Raw genomic sequence first — 18,412 nt, forward strand, 5'->3', positions numbered from 1 at the left:
GCAAGTTCTTTTTCTTTATATAGATATCCCATCACCTTCCTTTCCATCTCACTGACTATTTCTCGTTTCTTCTTTGGGATCCTGTGAGCTGGCAGATGTTGATTATTCTATAAATTCTCTGTTTATCTATTTATCTGTCCACCCCTTTATTGACTCATCACTTCCATCTCAGTGCTATTGCGTGTGGATAAACAGTCCATATGAGGGAGCGAGAGAGGGAACGGCAGAGAGATTTAAGTCCAAGATCAATGGGAAGTTTCAAAATCAATGCACTAACAACCAGAAAATCAATGAGTTCTAATGAGGATGCCAGTTGCTTCCGTCAAAACAATTAAGAGGTGAAGAAATGTTTAACAGGAGTCATGAGAGGGCTTATGGAGAGAGAGCATGAGTGAGTAAGTGAGAAAGAGTGCAGAAAATGATTAGAAAGATCTGACAATCAAAACAATCTGATTTGGTTTGTGGTTATAGTTTGATATGATTGGCGCAACACAACATTTTAATACTTGTTGTTTTTAAATAAATTTCTTTGCGAAATGTTTATGAGCTATTTTGTACAGACAAAATCTCTCCACTTAAATCTACGTTCTTACAGTGTTTTGATGGAGTCTGTCCTGAGTGTCTGTGACTGAGGGAGGAGGATGGAAAGAAGGGGCTAATTTGGGGTCAATCAATCAATACCACCCACAGTCTCTCTCTCTTGTTTTGTTCATTGTTGAAGGCAATCAATACAAAATCCCACAGCTTGTCAATTGCTGAACATACAACTAATCACATACTCACACACACTGACAAAGCTGCAATTAGCCTATTGATTGAGAAGATGTGTAAACACGAGTGCGCACATCCAAACAAACACTTGAGGGATTGATGTCAGTTAAGGCTAATTTCCTCGTTGTCAACCATACGTCTCTCTGCGGCTCAGAGTGTTTGGATGAAGTATTCAAGCCCTTAATCACACTTCACAAATGCTATTTAAGTAAGGTTCTAATTGTGTTTCTAAAAATGAATAATACAATTTAATTAAATAAACAACAACAATAACAAAAAAATGAAATTATACTTATTCTTGTGCTTATTAAAATAGTTACCACATTTACCGGATTAAAACTCATTCTTGTTTTGAAAGGTGGTTTTGAAAATTAAAGAAAGCTAATCCAAAAATGAAAATTCTGTCAACATTTACACACCCACATGTGTTTTGAACCGGTGTGACTTTCTTTCTTTTGTAGAACCAATGGTGGTGGACAGCAACAAAGAATTTTGACTTTGTTACTGTACTTAAGTTATATTTTCAAGTATCTGTACTTTATCTGAGTATTTTTACTTTTACCTCACTACATTCCAAAGCATAATATCATACTTTTTACTGCAATACATTTCTTAAAAACACATTGCTCCTCATTATTTTGAAGATATTTGTATTAATTAATCAATATGAATTTAGTACAAATATTTTTTAAACGACTCGATCTCTTCATATGATGAACAGATTTAATTTAGGCTTTTATTCACATATTAACATTGATCAGCAAACATAAACAGAAGCTCAACCATACTTGCTTGATGCGCGAGAACAAACCTCATTGGTTCTTACGAAAGCTTAAAACGTGCTGCATATCACACGAGAATGAACCTCATTGGTTTTCACACTTCAAGCAAGCATGCTTGAGCTTCTGTTTGCCATAACTGATGTGTGCATTGATTAATGTTTATATGTGAAAATAAACTTAAATTAAATCTGTTAGTTATATAAAGCGATCAAGTCTCTTCAGAAAGTTTGGACTGAACCACTTAATTCATATGGATATGTCTGTTATTCCAAGTTTTCTAAAGCCTTACAGTAGTTTTGTGAAATTTTGGGGTTTAGAGAAACATGAGCTTTAGTAAATCATGAACACGTTTTTGGTTGAATTATGCCTTTAAGACCAAAGAAAAAAATCCATGTTTTGGGCATCCCAGTGGCTACTGTTTGCTTAATTATAAGGAATTGTAAGCTACTTCGAATCACCCAAAAACGGCCTAAAATACTCTTTGCACAAACACAGAGGAGAGTTTGGAAAAAAGCCACAGAGGGGCCAACGATCACTGTGAGTCCAACACAATGGAGTAATGTTGAAGAGCCCTGCACAACATGTATGGGAAGATGGCACAGAAGAGGCCATTTCTCCAAAAGACCCATGTGAAAGTGTGGAATTAACCATTTGTGACATAGAAGTTGTTTTTGTGGCCAGATAAGGCAAAGTGCCTTAAAAAACAAACAAAAAAAGAACAACATTTCCGGTGTAAACATAATAACAATAAAAATTATAATTTTTTTAAATCTGTAAAACTGCTGGGGTAGCATTATTCTGTTGGAGTGGTTTCATCAGAAGAAACTACCCATCTTGTTAAAGCTGATGGAAAATACTAGGAAATACATATGCATTCTTTTATGCACAAATGCACTCAAAAATTCTTACAGCTTTAGCAAAACTCTTATAATCTATTACAGGATGCGGAATCCTCCACTGAGATCTAGACTGTCACTTTCTGATTTCATTTTGCAAGCTGTGTTTGAAGAAAATGGGTTTCCCAGTGTGTTACTTCTACACCTTACACTCAGATTTAACATCACATCATGAAGTAATGCAAGAAAAATTTAACAATACATTGTCTGCTAATTAAAAGAAACACCGTTATAAATATCCTACACATACACACACTATAAATCACATACAAGATTTTCACTCACTATCTTCTATATGGCTTAAGGCACTTTACTGACAAAAGTTAGTGTGACTTCTCATCAAAACTGCTCTTAACTTGCACTAGGTATGTTTAGATGCACTAATTTTCGTCAATCAGAATGAATCCAATCCGTTTTCAGATTATGAATGTTCTGTTTAAATGAACCCTAAACGTTGTGATCCGATTTACATATAGTCCAAACAAAACATCAACGCAATAATGTCACCAGTGCCACCATGAGTATAAATATCATGTTGACATTTATTTTAGAAGAGCTTTTTTATCAAATATTTAGTAAATATTCAGTCTCATCCTCTGACCAAATGATAACACATTAGATGTAAACATACAGATATTTGTATGACCTGAAATATACAGGTGCATCTCAATAAATTAGAATGTCGTGGAAAAGTTCATTTATTTTAGTAATTCAACTCAAATTGTGAAACTCGTGTATTAAATAAATTCAATGCACACAGACTGAAGTAGTTTAAGTCTTTGGTTCTTTTAATTGTGATGATTTTGGCTCACATTTAACAAAAGCCCACCAACTCACTATCCCAACAAATTAGAATACTTCATAAGACCAATAAAAAAAACATTTTTAGTGAATTGTTGGCATTCTGGAAAGTATGTTCATTTACTGTACATGTACTCAATACTTGGTAGGGGCTCCTTTTGCATGAATTACTGCATCAGTGCGGCATGGCATGGAGGCGATCAGCCTGTGGCACTCCTCCGGTGTAATGGAAGCTCAGGTTGCTTTGATAGTATATATATATATATATGTTCTATAGCAATTTTTGAGCAGTACATTTTCAGAGAATCTTCTGAATCGTATAAAGAAAAAGTAGCATATCTTTTGAGATTTTAGATAAGAATAGTCTTATCCTCCTTATCCTCATATTATTACAATTATCTATTTTAACATATTTTCAAATATAATTTATTCCTTTGATGGCAAAGCTGAACTTTCTGCAATCATTACTCCAGTCTTCAGTGTCACATGATCCTTCAGAAATCATTCAGATATGCTGATTTGCTGCTCAAAAACATTTCTTCTTCTTCTTATTATTATTATTAAAATCAGTTGTGCTGTATAATAATAAATGTTTTAGTGGAAACTGTGATACATGTTCATTTACAGGATTCTTTGATGGGCAAAACGTTTAAAAAAACAGAATTAATTTGAAACCGTTTTTTTAACAATGTAAAAATCTTTATTGTCACTTTTGATCAATTTAATGCATCCTTGCTAAATAAAATATTAATTTCTTTCCTTAAAAAAATGACTCACCCCAAACATTTGACACCAGTGTAGTTATCTGTCTAAACAATACATTGTGAATATATTTTAACCTATTGCATAGCTATAATAAGTCATTTTAGTTTTAAAAGAGGCTTTATTTTTAAAGATCATTCTTCTAAAATTACCTGATATTAGTTATTTTAATCATATATTAATCTGGAATGTCTTACATAAACATCATATCTTGAATACAAATGAGTAGGACCATTTTACTTTACTTTCTCTCAAAACACTAAATATCAACATAAACCACAGTATACACAGTATACATAAACTATATTAATGGCAGACAATTCATAATCAGTCAGGTCACTCTGTGCAGACAAAATATTTGATGTAATTAAATCTAAAATTCAATCATTTTTAATGGCTGGGTGCACATTCATTTTAAGACATTTATCAGTCATTTTAATCTAGTCCCTCATATTAATTACATCTATTTGTTTAAGATTTTCTTCCCTCATAATCTAAGTGCAAATCAGAAGTATGCAAATTTACTACATCATATTCTTCTTTTGATTCTCATCACTTCGTTCTCAGTCAGAGATTGTTTTCCAAATACCAAATCACAAATCAAATAAAACATTGTACTGGTTCAGTTTAAATTAAGATTTTTTTTAATGATATGAATAAGTGAGAGAGAGATTTGTTTGATCTGTCCATAACCAAACCTCAATGCAAGTCAAAATATCCATACAACAACACAGAAAAATAGAAAAAACATAGTAATTTCAAATACCAGTTATCAAGAAGTAACAAAAAAAATCCTCCACACTTCAACTGAAACACCTCGAGTTATAAAGAAAATTCACCCTAAATACCCCCATCAAAGTGAAAATGCCCACTAAACACCCCATCTCGAGGTAAAAGCCAACTGATTAGGTACCAGCACAGGCCAGATAAAGGGAATGTCAGTCAAACCTGCTGTTCTCCTTCAGCGAGAGAACACACAGATATACCTTTGGATCTGGCTCATGACAAGAGACGGAATTAATTGTTTAAATGGGTTACGGGACAGGGGCATTCAGATAAAGAAACAGGAAGAAGTGAGAAAATGTGTTCGGAATCAGATTTGACAAATATAAAACACTGAAATCTGGGAAATCTATAAGCGAAATGACAGATTAGCATGCTTAAATTAGCACATTTAAAAACAAAGCACATGTTGTGATAGAGAAGCCATGTTGTGAGCACTGCAATAATCTTGAACTGAGCACAAAGGGACAAACAGACATTTTGGTGAGCTTTTTCATGTCATCTTCCTCACCCTCAGGCTTGCTTGCCTTTTCCCTCTCACTCCTGTATCCTCCCCTGGTCATTGGCTAAGATAAGTAGCTAAACTAAATGGGCCGGACAGCCAGCTCTCTGCTGCCAAGCACAGGTCACATATGAAACTGCACCCCCACTCACACCCCTATCATCAGCCCCAGTGGCCCCCACCCCGGTACCCCGCTGGGGCTTTAAGAGCGGCCATCAGCCCTGATTCTTCACTAAGCCCCAGTACCTGAGGTGGTGAACATGGCCAACTGCAGGTGTTTAAACCTCAATCTTGGGTTACAGTGGAAATGCGTGTGAATGCATGATACAGAAGAGTTCATCTAGCAGCTGGGGATACAAGAACGCCACGGAACTGGGGTGAAGATAAAGGTCAAAGGTTAACTTTTCTTTTGTGTATGTGCGACTGAAGCAAATGGAGAATACATATGGAAATGAAAATGGAGAAAATGGGACAAAAATGAAAAGTGTGTTTCATAAGCACCTCTGTATTAAATATATATATATATATATATATATATTATTTTTTTTACCCTTTGCCTTTGCCTTTCGCTTCTGCTCTCTCTTTTTTCCCTTTCAACTATCATTTTCTATATCCCTTCGGATTCTTCCCCCATCCTCGTATGACCCCAGGGTCATTCATAAGGGCATGGTTGTCCGTCTGGGGCTGAATTTGAATTCTGACCCTCTCGTCTCATCAGGTTCTAAACACACGCACACATTCATAAACGGCACACGTGCCCCTCTGTGTATTGTGGTCATCTTGATTCTTTCAACAGTCACATAAGCAGCAACAAAATAGAGCTGCAAACAGACCGGCCACACATTCAAATCATGAGCAAAGTCACAACTGTAAAGGTTACAGCAACCACCACAATTTATTAGTTGCTGATATTGAGGTTTCGCTAGGCGGATTTTACAGCTGCAAATGTGGAAAGACCAATAATGTCTGATTTATGTCATCTAAATAAAATAAATGTGATGAATAAATGAAATACTTTTCACAGAAATATCTCTAAAATGCCTTAATTTCGAGGAAAATAAATAATCCAGCTCACCAACGATATAAACACAAACTCATTCTGCCTTCTATAAATTAATATCTGAAGAATTAGTATAACAACATATAAAACAGATCATATCCTTAATGCTAAATAACATATAGGCTAGTAGAATAACATTTACATTTTCAGAAAGCAAAAGACACACTGAGTAGGCCTACCAAAACAAAAAAAAAGTTTTCTGTAATATATATATATATATATATATGGTTTTTTTATTTTTTTATTTTTTATTGAATATGAGGACACAGCTCTTTGTATTAGCATCAGTATGGTCATATGCTTTTGATAATATCATATTTCTGAAATAAACTGCCTGCAGTTTTGTTCTTTTGTAAGAGGAAAATTGGATGGGGCCATAATGCTCCATCTCTGTCCGTTTTAATTGCACCGGTGGTCGTTTGGCCTTTGACCCACGGGGTCGTGAGTTACGCTGACATCTGCTTATGAAAAAAAAACAAGATTGATATCGGACACTAAATATCTGCGGGGCACTTAAAAAATATAATAATAATAATAATAATAATAATAATAATAATACGAACTTAATAAAGTGTGCATTTAAAATAAGTGATAGGCTAATCAAGACGACAGTCGCGTTGTGACAGACCGAATGATATCGAAGATTCGTCTATGAAGACCATCATTTCCTAAAATAACAAGAAGAAGAAAAAAAATCCTGCCTGAAATACAATCTTCCTGCTCTCACGAAGGAATGTGAGCCAGTGTAATTGTAATAGAACACAGTAAACAACCAATAATAATAATAATAATAAAAAATCTTAGGTACTAATTTAGTCGTGTTTACTTTTTCTCTTGTGTTTATATGTAATGTATTAATAGCACACGAGAGCATACTAAGCTTTTATCGATTTGTTAGTTAATAGTTTTAGGTGAAATAAGACTTGGATGGTACTACCATAAAAATAATAAAATCGTCTGAATGAGTAGGAAAATCGTGTAGATGTTTAAGTAGATAATAATAATATAACAATAACATTCATATATATATATATATATATATATTATATAAATAGAAAGTCTTTACTGAGTTTACCGCTGTTTTTATTTTGTGTGTGTGTGTGTGTGTGTGTGTGTGTGTGTTCTTCTCTGCTACGTTGATTATGACATGAATATAATGTCTATAATATCACTCATTTGCATGGTAAAAACAGATGATTTTGCACGGGTTATTATTTGTTGTGTTGAAATTAACGACACAAACATACTGATGAGAGATTTATTGTCTCCACAGAAACTGCATTGTTATTAAATAAAAGAGCATATTTGTATGTCATGAACGTTTTAACAATAAGTTTATAATACTGTAAATTAGGCTAAATATCCTAACGTAAGCTATTTCTACTGCTTCTTTGGAAAAGTCAAGACACTTTTTTTTTTACCTGAAAATTGTGTTATTTATTAATAACTGTTGCATACAAAGCATTTCTTCGAATAGACTGTTACTTCATTTGCGTTTTATATTAATTAACTTGGGTAAAAATGCGAAACTGTAAGGTTTTATGATTGTATATGTTGCTCAGCGATTTGCATATCAGTTAGCCTATACTAGGATTTATTTAGTTATTTTAAATAAATCTGGTGTATTCACTTAAATAAAAAGTCTGATTGCAAAGCTACAACATGACAAAACGCGTGACAATAATCTGTTACTATGAATAGTCAATAATCGTCTCATAAATTCAAGCCTCAGCGATTTGCATATCAGTTAGCCTATACTAGGATTTATTTAGTTATTTTAAATAAATCTGGTGTATTCACTTAAATAAAAAGTCTGATTGCAAAGCTACATGACAAAACGCGTGACAATAATCTGTTACTATGAATAGTCAATAATCGTCTCATAAATTCAAGTACGGTAATGCGAAGACAACATTTACATACTCAAATAGAAACCTGGCTATTTAAACAATTATGAATCTACAGGCTACATTAATTTAAGAAATACACCTTTGAATGATCTGTAATTATGTGAAGCTACGTGGACGCATCATCTTAATACAGACATACAGAGAATTGTGTTTTACTTTAATAGACCAGTATTCAGATCAGATATTTTCATATGCATAATAGTGCATATTTGAGTGGATTATTTTCATGATTTGCATTATTTAATTAACCATAATACAAAAAAACGAGTCAATGCGTGGAAATATCACTTTTGTGAATTGGTTCAGATAAACGTAATATCTCTTTAGTGATACCGTCGTCGTAAAAACAAAACAAAAAAGAGGCTATCTTGAATAACGCGTGAATTCTGTTTTCAGTTGATATTAATCGCTTTATTAAAATCAAAATGCAGTGTTCATTTGTGCACTGTTTTAATATAAAGATATGCGTCTTCAAAGCCTCATTGGAATTTTGCATGAGAAAATTCTATAACTATTTCAAAACTTTTTAAACTAAAGATTACCAGGTCCTAATGGTTCTCACAATTTCTGCATCATGTTAAAACTCCCAAATATGGCCTCAATAATGAGTCCTGAAGATTGAACCTTCGTATCAAGGAGGTTGCTGTGTGGCGTTTCTTAATTAGTTCATCTGAAGCCAACAAAAGATAGGCTGCATGTGCCTGTGTATCATCCATGAAACGTGAGAGCACATATATACAGAGAGTCAGGCTCTATAAATATTTGATGGACCACCTCCAAATATGTAAACTTATAAGAGAACGTCTCCAGCACATTTCTATCCATCGCTACAAACCTATACCTTGCCTACAAAAAAGAAAAAAAGAAAGAAAGTGATGTTCACTGTGAATAAAGTCACATCGAAACACGTTTGTGAGATTGTTTACTGAGGAAGAAGGCATAATGAGATCTCCGGCTGCAACCTCTGCGCGCTTCTCGCCATCACCAACACGTGCAGGTTATATCTAAACAGATCTGCTGGAATGAAATAGCCCCATTACAGCATTGGAAGTGTGTGTACCGGACGGCTGACAGAACTGCAAACATGTAGGCTAGTTTAGCGTCATAAGCCACGGAGAAGGTGACCGAGCGGCCGCGCACCTTGAATAAGACGAGAAGAGCGAAAAGAACGGAGCCCAGAAATGTGTGAACTGGCTTCTTTATTCAGTCCCTTTTCCTTTGCACTGGCGCTGGCTTCCCTTTTAAAGCCCAAATCTCCACCTCTTAATTGATTTTCTCATAATTAACTCTGCTCATCGATTTCACCCTCAGCGGAGATTCAGCCCGTGTGGCGGCGGACACTGACGGCCATGCTGAGGCCGCGGGATGGTATTGTTACAACGCCGTTATCAAGGATATGCCGCCAAACAAATATCGACCATATTGATTACAAAGCTTCCCAAAGGAGTAAATACCATCTCCACAAGTCAAGAGACAAGACAGAAGCTCGCGCGCTTATACGCACACAGCCGCGCACAACTGGCCTCCAAAAATAAAGCAAATGTTAATACCAATGCATTAAACCATGACAATAGCAAAACCATTTATTAAAGGGTTTTGATACATTTTAACCTCGACTTTGCAAACGTTCGTCAAAAACTGCAAAATGAAGCCGTGCAATTTGGCCTATTAACATTAGCATTCGGTGACACACAAACTATTTTCTTCTAGCGATAAAGCGTTGTCCTTTCACAAACGTAGAGTTTAAATTCCTCCACCATCGCTACAGGCTTCGTATTTGGTCTACACTATATTTGGATTTTAAAAACCCCAGCTTGACAGAAGCTTTGCTTCATTCATGGCAGAAAGCTGTGTGTTTATCAGCACGCCACAGATCAGAACATCGCAGGATGTTCGCAGGAACACGTTCATGAGGGCATGCATATTTCACAGGGCGAGCTCTGCTTTTCAAATCAAACATTCCCGCGATGCCCTGCGCCAATTACAGCATGCAGAACAGCGCGTGCAAACCCTTCGCAGGAACATGCAGAGAAACACGAGTACAGACACAGAGAGAGAGGGTTGTCCCATGAATTCATTTATATCTAATCAATAAAAAGAAAACAGCGATCCGAGCAAGAAATCATTAGAGGCGATAACCCTGTCCGCCTCTCCTGCTCGCTCTGTGCGGGACGGGTTTAAATGAGAAAGGACAACTTTAGAGTGAATCGTTTCATGGAATATAACTCACAGAAACGGCAGAAAGTACAAACAAATATACATTAGGGAGGAACAAATAGAGAGAGAGCGAGTGAAGGGTAGAAGGATGACGTCACGGTAGGGAAAGGTTACACATACGCAAAATAATAAATTTATGAAGCTGAGTTTGTTTACACAACATTACCAGCGTTTCCATCGGTGCACGCGGCAGTCTGTCACTCGCGCGAGCTGCTCGGACACAGCAAAACACTGGGGAGAGAGGCCAGATATTTTGGGGGTGGTTTGAGGGGGGGACAGAAAAGGGATCGGGTGAGGAGCCTGAATTTGAAATTAGGGGCGAAAGGTGAGGGGGTCGGTCGGGTGGAGGGCGTGTGCTCGTGTGTCTCACTGCCCCGCTCTACCTCTAGCGGTTTCCATGACTACGCGTTGATCGCCAGTGTTGAAAAAGGCGCAAAAGCACATTTGTTATGGGTGAGAATGAGAGAAAAGAAGCAAACACGTTTAGAGTGTAGACTTTAATCTTCATTTCCCCTTTTTCGTCTGATTACTTCAGTATATGCTTTGCGTAGGTTTGACTATCAAACATATAGCTGCCATCTACTGGTGAAACGACTAAATTGCACACAAAACGCGGTGAAGGCTCGGAGTAGGCTTCTCTCCATAATAATGTGCTCTTAGCAAAATCAGCATAGACGTAGTTTCATTTACACCCTGTAATTATTTATTGAGTTGTATTTACAGCTGTGTTTAATGCATTTTCTCAATATCAATATCAACGTCAATTGACACACACCTCCATGTTTCAGCACCACGGAGAGAGCCCTAACTAAATAACATAATAATAATATTAATTCCCCCCCTCCCTCCCTCCCTCGTTCTGACCTAAGATATGTTTTGATTATGACTAAATGGATAAACCAACAATAATAAAACTGCAAAACCAATGTCAGTTCAAGAGAAATGTTTGGTGTCGCTGCTGGGTTGTTACAAGTTCCAACCTTCTGATTCAGCCATTTTTAAACACAGGGAATGTATATTTAGTCCAGCGAGCAGCTTCTATTAAGAAAAAAGAAATATGAGCGTCTAAATTATCTACAAATAATCATTTAAAATCAGTGCTCCACACTTAATTTCATGTGATCCTTTAATCCACAAGAGGGTATATATATATATATATATATATCTGATACATGAATTATATTCTATACAGTATTCTGTACTACATGGTATAATTAATGTGTTAGTGATTATGGGTGCAGGTGCATAGCATTAATTAAACTAAGAACATGAATGAACTGGAAAAAATAGCAATGCTTACGATTAAGAATCCACCAAAGGGATTTTGTCACAACATTCCCAGAAGGAATTCCACAACTGAAATTAAACGTCTTTTTTCACACAGTATCAGAAAGACACAATTTTTTTCTGACCGGACTTTATTAAGAATTATATAGTTATGTAAATGACACATAACAAAACAATATCAAGTAATATCATTTTAAACAAAAACATGAAAACACAAAAGCGTTCAATGTTCCACTCCCAATTCACTTTATATCAGTGACATGTCAGGACTGTTCCAAACTGAATTACCACTACATACTACTGAACTTTTATCTTTTTTTGTCATAAGAGTACAAATATAACAAAAGGGTCAACACATGCTTGCTTTATAAGAACACAATAACCCAGAAACATGACCAGAGGTTAGTCTGGTTGTGTCAAATCAGTGGTCATCTAATTAACTAACATTTTTTCTATCAACATTTTACAAAGGCATCTGAAGGCCTTGATAATCCAGAACCTCGTTTCTGAGACAAATAACAGTAACTGAGCTGTAGGGCCACATGTAGTCACAGAGTGGTGTACACTGTAGAAAGTCTTTGCTGTAAAATGCAGAGCTAATCTCGGTTCCAATTTGTGGCATTGCCTGATCCTCAATACAGCTTCAAATTTGGCAGCTTTGATAGATTTGTTCCAGTCAGGTAGTGTATAAAGGATTTCCAAAGTCATCTAAGTTGACTCTTATAAGTAGTACAACAGAGCACTCTGGAGCAGTTAAGTTACACAACATATTAAACGGTCCAATGGTGGAAGTGTACGTTTAGTCATCTGAAGCATTTTTTTACCAGCTCCAAACTCTTAAGAATTTAGTTATCATTCAATCTTTCAAAACCTTTTCAAACAGGAGATATAATAATAAAAAATAAAAAAAACCTACATAATCTTTTTTATTAAGTATGCATTTGAATGTTTATTAATCATTCTTTTGTGGATTGATTTGCACATCCTTTTGGGTTACATATTTGTTGTGTATTCATCATTCCTATCTTTTATCAAAGAGGTTATTTTTCATTTCCCAAACAAAGCTAAACACAACTTGAATTCAATGGTTCACTGTATATCATCACATTTGGAAACAGATTCTATCCACATACCACCTGTGACAGACTAAGTATTACAGATGCAGAGCCTCCTTCTTTTGTTTTCTATGTGTGTGTGTTTGTCCATGTTTAAACTGGCCTGCAGTGGAGAGAGAGAGAGAGACAGCCCTATGTTTGAACCTAACCTCTGAACAGTCAAGAATCATTTTTCCTTCAGATACAGTCAGTGTCCAACAAAACGGCTGTCCAGTTTAATCTAGACTCTTCCAACAGGCTCTCCTTCCCAGTGTCGCCAGCACTCAATGGGCAATTAAACGAAAAGGCAAAACATCTTCATCCATCATAGCTGAAGGTCCTGAGTGAAACGGACATTTTTCAGGGCCTGTGAGGGAAACATGATACACATTACGTAATATATATGGGAACAAAATATAATTTAAACTGGGTTCCCTCAGGGGCCACAAGGTGTTGCTAAGGGGTTCATGGAATTTTATTTGGGCTGCCAAAGCTAATGTAACTAATAACCTAACTACCATTAACTAAAGGTAATAATTAAAGGAATTTTAATGTATTTACAGAATGTGATTGTAATAATATTATATAATATTTATGTACCTTACTGTCTCGTTAAAACTGATTTGAAATTATATTTATTGTGAAAAGGGCTATCCAAATAAATAAAATTAATTAAAATTGTTTTTTGAAAAGTTGAAATAAAATAAAAATAGATAGATAGCAGAAATATTGCCTTGGCAACTGAAAAATTGTTTAAGCTAAAGTAAAAAATTACAAATAAATAAATTCATAAATATAATGAAAAAACAAAGCCAAACAGAAATATTAAATATATCATAAACACATAACAAAACGACTAAAACAAACTAAAATAACTGAAATGATAAAAATAAAAGCTAATTCAAAATATTACTATAACACTATAACAGTATATAGATAATATTAAAATAAATAACGCTTTCTCACATGGTTGAAAAGGGGACAAGATAAAAAAATGTTAATGCCCCCTGGTGGTTATATGTTACTATAGCAGCAAGAGAGGGAGTATATATAAAATTCAGCCCTAATGTATGATCATTATCAGACCACATGAATAAATAAAAAATAATAAATAAATACATACACACACACACAAATTCAAATGCATAAAGTACTTACAAACTTTGTGTTCCCCAGTTTGTCCCATTATGTGTCTGGCCTCTGAGCAACACTTTCCTGCCCTCCTCGTAGTCATCCTGATCCACACTGACAAGCAGCCGGACCCCCTCCTGTCCCGCTGCCCTTTTCAAAGAGTCTGTGATGAAGACTCCTTTCAGTGCCTCGAGCAGCGCCCCGCTCAGATAGTCTGCCCAGAAGGCATCCAGGTTGGCAAGTTCCGAGAACTTGATATCACAAACAATAGAGCCCAGATCCCGGGTGCGGAGCAGCACGCTCGCTCGGCTGAACAGTTCAAATTGCCTCTCCAACGGCTGCGGCTTGTCTGATGAAACTCCTCCACGAAGGGCCGACTCATGCTCTGAATACTCCGCACGCACACGCAGCCGGACATCTGAGAGCATAAGAGTGTTGGAGACAGAGAAAGAGAGGAGGGTGGGATGAAGGGTAACATGCAAAGGGGCATAGACAATCATGAGGGTATGGAGATGGATTTGTGAAGATTCAGTGTGAAGGGTTTTTTTGCAGCAAGGATGGAGAGAAACAAGAAAAACAGTAGCAGGAGGAAAGGGGAAGAACACGAGACATGAAACAGATCAGTGGGGGGGGGGGGCAAAAGGAGGGCAAAAAGTACAATGATAATGAGACTTGACATTCAGTTTATGTTTATATCAAAAAAATTGGTTGAAAAATAACTAAGAATTGCACTGATTAATATACATTTGCTTAAAATAAGTTCCTGCCCTGTTTAAATTTTGATTGGTCTGTTACGGACAAAGCATATTAAACCAGAAGACACAAAAGTCAAACTCCTTCTAATACGGCATCAGCTCTATGGTCTACAGATCTACTGGATAACTGAGGTCAACATCCTCAAAATTGTTTAAGGTCGAGATTTTGGAGTCGATCGACCCTGATTTTTCACTTGTAGTCAGTGAGGCTACGAGTGAAACCAGTAGGCTGATTCAGGTTTTGCACTTGAGATTGGATAAATTCATCATGAGGTGGCTTTCAAATTATTTGCAGGCACACAGGGACTTGGAAACACACTGGTAAAGTCTGAACATTGCACTTGTATCACAAAGACGAGGGAGATTTTAAAGTACATTATCTGAGGCCGTTCGGAAAGTTCAGGTGGACTGAAAGCACCTTGAGCAAAATCCAGAGATGGGCTCACATTTGAGTTTCAGGAGACGGATCTGGTGATATTTATGGTTTGATATGTGGATCCGAATTCTGTAGGTGTCGTTATTAACAGACAGATTTATGCAGGTTGGCTTTACCAAACAGTGGAGGTAGAACTGATGTCATGCAACAGCACAGGGAACAGAGACGGCAAAATACGATTGGAGTATACATACTGAACCAGAGCTTCGCAGTGATGTCATTTCCTTTCATGTCATTAGCTCAGAGGTCAGAGGAGGAAGTGGACCCATCAATCTTCAGAACATTGCTGCAACACAAATCCAACCTTCCTACAACCAAAGCTCCAACACAAACGCCACCTTTTTGCATGTTGGGACTTTTACAAAGCAACAGTGAATATGAAAAAGTAGCCATTAATGTAGGGAGTGACACTTTTTATTCATTTGTGAGAATAAATATAACATTGTTTAAATGCTTGAATATACTGCATTTATGGATTGCTTGTGAACAGCAGCACTTTAGGAATGATAATTTTGTCATTAGGGGCTTTCGCACCGCGTAGTTCTAGGAACTAGCCAGCAGGGTAGTTCCTAGAGAACCAATTTCTCCCTTGGGCCATTTTCCTGGTTGCATTCGCACCGGCAGCAGGAACTCTGAAGCGGCCGACAGCAATGTCTTTTTATAACGGAGATGGAGATGGAGATGTAAACGCACAATTTACGCGATTGCAAGAGAAAAAAGTTGGACTAAGAGAGTAATTTTTTTATGACAACTTGCAGGGTTACATATCATCGAAGCTGAGAAAAGAACACAACACTGCAGACAACAGGTAAATGTCATTATCGCTGTTTTCCATGTTCGTGGAGTAAATATGTTTACATGGCTTTTTAAAAATGCTGGGTGGCCGGTGTTTCGCGTGCGTTTGGTCAATCAGTAAACACTTACAACACTGATAGTTCCTATAGAGCTTCTATAGAGAGGGTCTCCTGTTTTAGACCCTGCTCTGAAGTAGGAACTAAAACCATTCCTAGTTCCTGTGGTGCAAACACGCCAAAAAGTGGGTAGTTCCACAATTAGTTCAGGTACTATGAAAAGGTTCCCGCGGTGCGAAAGGCCCTTTAGTTATTCATAAAGTGACTGGAACTAAATACTCGACCGTAAACTTTCCCTTCATTATATAATCAATTCAGGTAAACAGTAAAAAGGTTCATAATATAGTAAATATAATGACATATAATTAAAAACACTAAAGTAAGATTTTTTATTAGGAAATACTTTTATTCTGTAATGATGTATTAAATTGATGTATTAAATTGATCAAAAGTGACACACTTTACGTTAAAGGGGTCATATGATGCGATTTCAAGTTTTCCTTTCTCTTTGGAGTGTTACAAGCTGATTGTGCATAGATAAGATCCCTGAAGTTGCAAAGACTAAAGTCTCAAAACAAAAGAGATATTCTTTATCAAAGTTAAGACTCTGCCACGCCCCCCTAATGTTTTTGGAACATTAAAGCATGTCAACATATTCTGTTACACCAAATAATGATCTTTAAAAAAGCAACATATGACCCCTTTAAGCAGCTGTTGTCAACACTGATAATTAGAAATGTTTCCTAATCACCAAATTAGCATATTAGATAAAGGATAATGTGACACTGAAGGCTGGAGTAATGGCTGCTGAAAATTCAGCTTTGCCATCATAGGAATAAATTAAATTTTAAAATACATTAAAATAGAAAAAGAGTTGTTTTAAATTGAAATGTCACAATATTACCGTTTTGCCTTGGTGCGCATAAGAGACTTCCTTCGAAAACATAAAAAAAAGTTTTTTGACCAATACTGTAATAACATTTTTGTGATAGACAGTACATTGCTACTAATGCTTTAGCAATGTAATGCTTTCTTTTACCATGCCAAAAAGCTTCTTGAATCATACTTTGTGTAATGTAACTTTTGAGTAATTATAATTTAAAAACAACCATTCACACAATGGTCTTTACTAAAATATACTGTTCAAAGATTTGCCATTTCAGATGCAGACCAAAATGTAACACTTGACAATGAAACCAGCCAAAACAAGGCTTTAAATTTAGACTGATATTGTGGCTATAACCAGACAGGAACAACATTACTCAAGTTTTAAAGGTGCCATAGAATGCATTGATTCTCTGATATATACATAGAAAGTATGTGGCTTAGGAAGGGGCAAAAAATCTCCAGAAACGGTTTTACATGTCCATTTACAACCCTAGGATTTGTCCCTAGAATGAAATGGTCTGTTTTTACCTTATTTGGAAGGGTCATGAATAATAATGTTGAGCTCTGCTCTGATTGGCTGTTTCACAGTGCGGCTCATTTCAGTAGCTCACACAGCAAGAATGAAACACAGGGAAAATATATATTTCAATACAGTCTCTCGCAGTTATATCGTTGGGTAATTACACTCTTAAAAATAAAGGTGCTTCACGATGCCATAGAAGAACCTTTAACATCTGAAGAACATTTCTGTTTCACAAAAGGTTCTTTGGGGCGAAAAAAGGTTCTTCAGATTACAAAAAGGTAAGAAAGAGATGGTTCTTTAAAGAACCTTTGACTGAATGGTTCTTTGTGGAACCAAAAATGGTTCTTCTATGGCATCGCTTGAAGAACCTTTTGAAGCACCTTTATTTTTAAGAGTGTCGCTATATGCGGGGCATTGAAACTGCTTTCGAATGCATGATCGAATTTTACTTTCACTTTCGAGATTTTCGATCACACGTGCCGTGTAAAATACAGCGGCAGTACTTACCACACATTTTACAAGATCAGATGCTTGTAAGTGATGCTCAGGATCTGTAAATCATTCGCCATCATCCTCAGTCATCTCTCCTTACTCGGTTTATGTGATAAGTGAAATCTTATGTACTGTAATGTAACAGGCTAACCATGTCCCTTTAGTGGCTCGCATTATTTTATTAGAACGAGTTATTTGTTTTCCGTGCCTTTCTGAATACAGACACCAACCCATCCCTGCACATCACATCCCCTGCACAGCCTGGAACATAACATTTATTTCCATGATCTGCCATTTTCGCTATTATCCTCTTTGTTTCTTCACAATACCTGCAGAACTTCTGATGATTCGACTGTGCAGGTTCGGCTGGCGGCTGGCATAGAACATGGGCTGGTATATGCAAATGTTGGGGCGTAACTATTAGTTATCCCGACTGTAACGGCACAGTCGGTGTTATGTTCTGATTCGCCT

General features: G+C 36.3%; 1 protein-coding gene across 2 annotated transcripts in view; it reads right to left on the reverse strand.

Annotated features, from left to right (window-relative positions):
- Positions 1-11,940: 11,940 nt before the first annotated feature.
- The window catches only part of LOC107582037 (DNA-binding death effector domain-containing protein 2-like), a 15,492-nt gene continuing 9,020 nt past the window's right edge, over positions 11,941-18,412 (reverse strand). For both annotated transcript variants that reach the window (XM_016267735.1, XM_016267734.1), the window contains exons 5-6: positions 14,024-14,414; positions 11,941-13,232 (exon numbers count right to left, since the gene is read on the reverse strand). In XM_016267735.1, the coding sequence (XP_016123221.1) occupies positions 13,226-13,232; positions 14,024-14,414 (398 nt within the window). In that variant the 3' untranslated portion in view covers positions 11,941-13,225. The remainder of the gene's footprint in view (positions 13,233-14,023; positions 14,415-18,412) is intronic.

The sequence above is a fragment of the Sinocyclocheilus grahami genome, unplaced genomic scaffold (assembly GCF_001515645.1).
Source record: "Sinocyclocheilus grahami isolate Dianchi unplaced genomic scaffold, SAMN03320097.WGS_v1.1 scaffold40.1, whole genome shotgun sequence".
Taxonomy (NCBI): domain Eukaryota; kingdom Metazoa; phylum Chordata; class Actinopteri; order Cypriniformes; family Cyprinidae; genus Sinocyclocheilus; species Sinocyclocheilus grahami.